This window comes from Thermobia domestica, chromosome 12 (genome assembly GCF_964235325.1).
Source record: "Thermobia domestica chromosome 12, izTheDome1.hap1.1, whole genome shotgun sequence".
NCBI lineage: Eukaryota > Metazoa > Arthropoda > Insecta > Zygentoma > Lepismatidae > Thermobia > Thermobia domestica.
The window spans coordinates 126,545,789-126,553,637 of record NC_137465.1 but is presented as its reverse complement, the minus strand read 5'-3'; the positions used below and the strand labels follow the sequence as shown (position 1 = coordinate 126,553,637).

At 37.5% G+C, this 7,849-nt stretch overlaps 2 protein-coding genes across 2 annotated transcripts; both read right to left on the bottom strand.

Annotated features, from left to right (window-relative positions):
- Nucleotides 1-210: 210 nt before the first annotated feature.
- Nucleotides 211-1,476, bottom strand: LOC145666101 (uncharacterized). Its single transcript, XM_081733192.1, has one exon. The coding sequence runs from the start codon at nucleotides 1,474-1,476 to the stop codon at nucleotides 211-213; it is 1,266 nt and encodes a 421-aa protein (XP_081589318.1).
- A 391-nt stretch (nucleotides 1,477-1,867) lies between these two features.
- LOC145666100 (uncharacterized) lies at nucleotides 1,868-5,400 on the bottom strand. The gene is made up of 4 exons (XM_081733191.1): nucleotides 5,251-5,400; nucleotides 3,547-4,230; nucleotides 2,785-3,369; nucleotides 1,868-2,086 (listed from the first exon to the last, which is right to left on the bottom strand). The coding sequence occupies exons 1-4, from the start codon at nucleotides 5,398-5,400 to the stop codon at nucleotides 1,868-1,870; spliced, it is 1,638 nt and encodes a 545-aa protein (XP_081589317.1).
- Nucleotides 5,401-7,849: the final 2,449 nt, after the last annotated feature.

The following is a 7,849-nucleotide window of genomic DNA, read 5'->3' as shown; positions in this document are numbered from 1 at the left end:
TGTCGAATGCAGAGACACAACTTGAATAACACACTGAAGGCACTGTTGCCAGCCAATGCAAACACAACTCACTAAAAACTCACCAAAAAATCACTAAAAGAAACACAAAGAATTCACTAAACTATTACAAAAAATGAAACTAATATGAATAAAAATAATGCACATATGCAAGCTTATCCATCCTCCCCCTCCTTGATTGGACACAATCAATTAATATTCTAGGGGTAAAGGAATTAGCTTAGCAACACTACGCCGAAAAATGCCACTTTTACACTTCACAGTTGCCACTCGCAGTAAATTATCACTGCCCGGATGAACTTCTTCAATCACACCTAACTTCCACACTTGAGGAGGAACATTGTCTTCTTTTAACAATACGACCATGCCCGGTTGTAGATTAGGCTGAGCTGACTTCCACTTTCTTCTTTGTTGTAACTGGTTGAGGCAATCCCTTGACCAATGTTTCCAAATATGCTGCTTCATTTGTTGAATCCGTTGCCATCTTCCTAATCTGTTGATAGGTACGTCCAGTAGATCTGGTTCCGGAAGGCTGAGAAGTGTATCTCCCATCAAAAAATGTCCTGGACTGAGATACATTGGATCTGTAGGATCGTTGGAAATGGCTGTCAATGGTCTTGAATTTAGAATGGCTTCAATTTGAATAAGTAACGTGTTCAACTCTTCGTATGTCAGACTTGCAGTTCCTGCTACACGCCGTAGGTGGTACTTCATGGATTTTATTGAACTTTCCCATGACCCCATGTGAGGAGATCTGGCAGGAATGAATTTCCATTCTAAACCTTCTTGAGCTGAGTATTCCAGGATGTGCTTTCGGTTAGTCTTGTATTCAAAAAATTGTTGCAATTCTCGATTGGCGCCAACAAAGTTTGAACCATTGTCGCTACAGATAGATAAGCATTTTCCTCGCCTAGCAATAAATCTCTTCAATGCTGCGATGAAGGCTTGAGAACTTAAGTCTGAAACTATTTCTATGTGAACTGCTCTAGTGGCTAAACAGATGAACAACGCTGCATAGACTTTCATTTGAATTTTGCTGCGAATCGTGGGCTTGACATAAAAGAATCCTGCATAGTCCACTCCCACGTGTACAAATGGTCTTGCTTCATTTACTCTCTCCTTGGGTAAGTGTCCCATTAACTGTGATGAACTTGTTGATCTCCACTTGAAACAAACCAAACAATTGTGTACTATTGCCTTGACCATCTTCTTAGCTCTTGGAATCCAATATCTGGTACGCAAAGATGCAATAAGAAGCTGTGGTCCTGCATGAAGCAACCTTTTATGTTCTTCTTTGACTATCAGATGGGTGAAATGATGACCTGCAGGTAGGATGAATTGGTGCTTGTTGTCGTACTCCAAGTTTGAATGTTCCAATCTTCCTCCTACTCTTAGCATTCCTTCCGTGTCCAGAAATGGAAAAAGATCCTTGATTGGGCTCTTTGTTGAAACTTCCATTTGTTGCCGCAAATTCAGTATTTCTTGATGATAGGTAGTATGTTGTACTATCTTGATACATCTGTGTAACGCTAAACGAAGTTCCGAAGCGTCAAGACTATCGGTTTTTCTTTCTAATTTTTTGGAAAGACAATTATGTTTGAATCGCAAACAATATGCTACTACTCTCAACATTTTGTTTAACGATGAATACCTTTTCATAAAGCTTGTTTCATGAACTGCCACCAAACTTATCATGACTTTCTTCTCTTCTGGAATATTAGCTGGCTCATTTTGTTCTTGACATGGCCATTCTGCTGTGTGAAGAAACTCTGGACCATGCCACCATTCTCGAGACTGAATAAGAGTGTTGGGATCCGCTCCTCGACTAACTATGTCTGCCGCATTTTCTTTACTTGGCACGTGGTGCCATTGATTGATTGATGTGATTCTCTGAATTTGAGCCACCCTGTTGGATACAAATGTCTTCCAACGATTGGGAGGAGATTTGATCCATGACAAAACTATCGTCGAGTCTGTCCACAGGTGTATACCACTGACCTCTATATTCAATATGGATAGCGTTTTGTCTATTAGCTTCGAAAGTAACAGTGCTCCACATAATTCCAATCTAGGCAAAGTTTGCTTCTTCAGTGGTGCAACCTTCGACTTTGAACAAAGTAAATTGACTTCAATGTTTCCTTGTTCGTCTGTAGCCCTGATGTACACTACTGCTCCAAAATTTTCTTCACTTGCATCGCAAAAACCATGTAATTGAATTTCCTTAACGTTCTCCGAAGACATTACGTTTCTTGTAATTTGTATCTTCGCCATCGCAGGTAACCAAGACATTAATTGATTCCACTCAACTTGTAGGACTGTGTCTAATGGGTCATTCCAATCCATTCCTGTCTTCCACAACTTCTGTAAGAAATTCTTGTATTTGATGACAATTGGAGCGATTAGACCTAATGGATCGAAGATAGATGACACTATACTGACGACTTGTCTTTTTGTCATTGCAACATTACTTTCTGGTGCAGTTCCGTGTTTACAAATTTTGTTCGAAATTATAAGTTTGTCTGTTAATGGAATCCATGCTATTCCTAAAGTCTTAACACCGTCTTGCTGACCAAGTATGATTGGCTGTTGTTTTTCCCTGAAGTCTTCGGAAACTCCTTGAAGTACTTCTTCTTTGTTAGAACTCCATTTACAAAGCTTGAAACCTGCTCTGCTTAAAATATTAATAAGATCCTTCTGTAGTTCTAAGGCCTTTGACACGTTTGGTACTGATTTTAACACATCAATGTAGAAATTGTGTTTTATTACTTCTGCTGCTTCTGGAAATTCCTTGGAATTTTCCTCCGCTATTTGATTCAGACATCTTGTTGCCAAGAAGGATGCTGACGATGTCCCGTACGTGACTGTTTGTAACTCATACGACTGGATCGGTTCTTCTACTGAGTTTCTCCAAAGGATGCGTTGTAAACACTTGTCCTCATCATGAATTAATATTTGGCGGTACATTTTCTCTAAGTCTGCTGTAAATGCAACTGGGTACAACCGAAACCTTAAAATAATGGAGTACAAGTCATCTTGAACAATTGGCCCAACTTGAAGAATGTCATTCAATGATTTGCCATTAGACGTTTTTGCACTTGCATCAAAAACCACTCTTAATTTAGTTGTTGTACTGTCCATCTTGAATACAGGATGATGTGGAAGATAACAACTGCTGCTGCTGTTCACGTCTTCTTCTGTAACTTTTCGCATGTGACCCAAACTTAAATACTCATCCATGAAGGCGGCATATTGTTTATGAAACTCAGGATTTTGTAGCAATCTTCTTTCAAGCTGCTTAAATCTTTGTAGTGCCATGTTGTAAGACTCTCCTAAAGCTGCATTCTCTTCCTTCTTTGGTAATTTGACAATAAATCTTCCATCTCCATTTCTGGTTGTATTTTTTAAAAAATGCTTCTCACAATTTTCTTCTTCCGGCGTGTAAATCTTAGTCTGAAGATCTTCGAGTTCCCAGAATTTTCTCAATTGTGTATCCAAGTCTGTCTCCATCTGAGCAAAACATGAAATTACCGACTGGTTGGCTTCTTCGGGTATTGAAGGCATATTTCCGACGACAACGTATCCTAGCTTCGTTTCCTGCAAAACTGGATAATGTCCTTTTCTAGTCTTCTGGCCTGGCTCGAGGAGACTGTAGAATAACCCCGCACCTATAAGCATGTCTACTGACGACGAGCGATTAAAATTTGGATCGGCTAAGCAAATATCCTTTGGCAAGTTCCAATTACTGTAATCGATATCCTTAGAAGGTATGCAACCTGTAATGTTTGGCAATACTAAAGAATCGACCACTGCATTAAAATCACATGTTCTTGAATAAATATGAACTTCAACACTGTGCTGAGCTTCGGAGGTTACAGAATTGATACCTCTAATGGGAACACGATTTTTCGTTTTCTTGAGACCTAATCTATGAACTAAAGCTTCGCTTACAAAATTCGATTGAGACGCTGCATCTAATAACACTCTGCATTGTTGAAAGCGACCTTTAGTGTCTGTTACGTTAACTAACGCTGTTGCTAATAAGACTTGCTGACCATAATTAATCTTAAATGAGCAATAAGAGTCCTGTGGTTGAACTTTAACCTGGTTCTGTTCCTTAACTTTAGGTACATTAGTATTATTGTTATTTGTTTTGCTTGAACTGTCTTTGTTAGTAGCCTCCTGAGCAGTATCTTCATGCAACAGTGTATTATGCTTAAAATTACATTTCTTACAAGTACTTGATTTGCATGCCTTTACTTGATGTTTATTACCTAAGCAATTAAAACATAATTTATTTTGCTTCACGAGCTCCTTTCTTTGATTAATGTTAGCACTCAGAAAGTCTGGGCAGCGAAAAACAGCATGCGTTTCTTTGCTACGGCAAATATTACATGCATTTGGAAGCACAGTAACAAACGAACTCACTTGACTGTTATTCTTTCTTTTTGCTTTGGACTCTACACTTTTGTTGTCATAAGTACTTTCAGATTGAGTAGGACGAATGTTTTCTAACATTTGACAACGACCTTCTAAAAATGAAAATAATTCCGATAACGATGGAAAGGAGTCACTACTTTGCTCAGCTTCCCATTCCCTTTTGCTTGTCGAATCAAGTTTTTCTACTAAATGTTGTGTTAGGAGTACGTCATGCAAAGGTTTGTCCAAATTCAATGCTTCAAGGGCTTGAAAATTACTACGTGCAGTATTTACAAATTGTCTTATGTCTTTAGCATTTTCTTTCGTTACTGGCTTGATATTGAGCAACCCTCGTACATATGTCGAAGCTATCAACCGTTTGTTTTCGTAGCGTTCAACAAGAAGCTTCCATGCGATTTCGTAATTAACTTCTACTGTAGGCAGATTTGCTATTAATGTAAACGCTTCTCCCTTGAGCGATGTGCGCAAATATTGAAACTTACAAACTGTACTTAATGATTTGTTATTGTGAATAAGTGAAATGAAAATGTCCTTAAAGGGCGACCACTCCTCGTATTTACCGCAAAATGTAGGCAAGGAAATTTTAGGCAATTGTACTGAACTACTACTAGAATTTCCAGCTTTGTTATTTGCTGTCCCTGAATCCGTTTTTTGTTCAAAACTATCAATAAATTCTTGTAACTTAACCTTTGAATCATAATACAGTTCCTCGAATGTAATTCTGTGCGTTTCTTGTTCACCCGTCTCATCTAAGAGCTCTATTTCTGACTGTATCTCATCAAACTTAATAAATACCCCTTCAAGTGCAACTAGCCTCGTTCTTGCTTCTTGTATGCTAGGTTTATTTTCATTCTGTAGTTTTTGAAGAAATGTCTGTATTCTTGTTGCCTGACCTTTGTCCGAAGCACGTTTCTTAATTAATTGACCCAACTGCACTTCTGCCATTGTTTCAGTCTTTCCTTTTTTTTTAACTACTCAAACCGCTGACAATATATTTTTCTTTTTTTTTAACTTCTGAGTGACCTACAAACGTGTAACCTTGAATTCAGCTGGGTTGAATGCACACACACCACTGTACTAATATGAACAATTCTGTCCTGCTTATGACAGCAGCACCCACACAAACACACACGAGAACAAACAATGCAAAGTCACGTTTCTCGTTCTGACATCCGGTGGACGGAGGACCAAAAAAATGATGATGTATGAAGGGGTGATATGTTTATGTACTTTATTTACAAATCACACATATCACATCCAAAGCTAATGAACTGTATAATTAAACCCATTTTACTGATTCACCCAGATATCATGAAGAACGAGAAATAAGACTTAACGAATAATTTAGCTGTTACTTGCTTCAATTCTTATTCAAAAGTACATGCGTTAATATGATAAATATGACATGCTTTGTTCATATGTTAATATAATGATATAATACTTAAATATTAGTACAATGAATTACTTATCTTAACTTCTTTTCGCAGTTAATTGTTGCTAGCTTGCTGCTAAACCACATGGTTGCTTGCTAAACTGTCATACTTTATCTTCGGTCACACATAAACTGAGTAGCACTCTAAAACACTGTTAAGAACATGTAAATCTTGTCTATGAATGAACATGTGTTTCTCTAAAGACTATGAATAAATATGTTTTTCTAAACTATTAATGAATATGCTTGCCTAGTTGCACTTCGCAGCACATTGTCGAATGCAGAGACACAACTTGAATAGCACACTGAAGGCACTGTTGCCAGCCAATGCAAACACAACTCACTAAAAACTCACCAAAAATCACTAAAAGAAACACAAAGAATTCACTAAACTATTACAAAAAATGAAACTAATATGAATAAAAATAATGCACATATGCAAGCTTATCCACCTATTTAACCTAAACTCCTACGAAATAACAATCATTTCTCTGGGTATAGAACTATTAGCCCTTATACAGAGTCGTTTTGACATTAGCGTCATTAAAGGCGTGAGTAGTGCAGAAAACATAAGTTGATCGAACTCCTTAGTATGGCACTAATCAAGCGTCAGAACGACTCTGCATAAGGAAGGCCCATTATGTTTACGTTATGTTTTGTGTACTCTTACTTCGCTTGAAAAAAAAAAAGAACTGATGTAATTGTGATTTCCATTTCTTGTTTAGATAGGGGGGGGAGAAGAAGGCATTCCCTATTTATTGTTTTCGCTGTAGGCGTTTAGATAGCTTATCTATGAGAGACTCTTCAAACATCTGCTCCATCAGCTTGTTCTCGAGTATTTGTTTTCGTGGGGATAAGAGCATTTTTCCATAAGAACTTGTCGGGACAATCTGTGTTTGTTAAAAAAGTATGTTTTCTTATACATACGTATGTTTCCACCAGTTGTTTATCTTTTAAGTGTTTCTTCCATTTTAAAAAAATACGGCTATTATTTTCTTTCTTTTTATTTAAATAGAGATAGCATCATATAGACTTCTGATAAGAGAATTTAAATAGTAGAGCGGTACATTAGCAAACGACATATTTATTACATTCTCTTTGTAGATACAAAAGCAAAGCAAAAATATAAATTGTCATTCCACTAGAACTATCATACAGTGCGTTCAATTTAAAACCGGTCCCGATATGCGATTCAGTTTAAAACTTTTCTTTTCTTTTCTTTTCTTTTCTTTTTTTTAGTTTAACACCTTCGATCATTCATCAAGGCATAGGAAGACAGTGATAATGAGATGGATGACAATAGTGCAATGAAGATAGTGGAGAAAATGGAAGAATCCCGAAAATAACAATGCACACTGAATTTGAAACATGTCTCAATTTTGTATAATTTATTTCATTATTGTACGTATACTTGCCTTGTATACATGATGCAGTGCGTAGTAGGAAATCGAAAAAGAGAAAAAGGAAGACTGTATTGTTCAATACACAACAAAACAATACAAATGAGAACAAATTAAGCCATCACGATGTTGAGAGAGAATTCTTTAGCGATAGGATTATTTCGAAAGAACTATGGCCTGCAGCTCACCAGATCTCACCAGTCCTGACTTCTTCTTGTGGAGTTGCTTGAAGGAAACAGTTTACAGACAGAATCTATATACGTTGCAATAGCTGAAAAAGACATTGTTGACGTTATTCAGAGAATAATCTTAGAGGATGCTACCTAAGGTTGCCCAGAACATGATAAACTGTTTCGAAAAAATGAAAATGAAATGAAATTTTTGAGTTTTACGTCCCACGGTTATGCCGGCTAGGCTAAAGGGTGATTATGAGAAATGAATGAAATGGCGGAACCAAGAAAGTGGGAGGAAACGGGAGAACCTGAGAAAACCCACGAGCACGGTGTTTGTCCACCTCAAAGTCCACACGGCGCGAGCTGGGATCGAACCAGGGAACCCAAGC

Bases quoted from the DNA above. Each gene is read 5' to 3' on its own strand.
- LOC145666100 (XM_081733191.1), bottom strand. From the start codon at position 5,400: ATGGCAGAAGTGCAGTTGGGTCAATTAATTAAGAAACGTGCTTCGGAC. The intron at 4,231-5,250 runs GTATTTATTAAG...TGTAATTTTAAG, and splicing joins GGCTAGTTGCACTTGAAGGG to CATAATACACTGTTGCATGA. The intron at 3,370-3,546 runs GTAATTTCATGT...AAATTACCAAAG, and splicing joins CCGAAGAAGCCAACCAGTCG to AAGGAAGAGAATGCAGCTTT.
- LOC145666101 (XM_081733192.1), bottom strand. From the start codon at position 1,476: ATGGAAGTTTCAACAAAGAGCCCAATCAAGGATCTTTTTCCATTTCTG.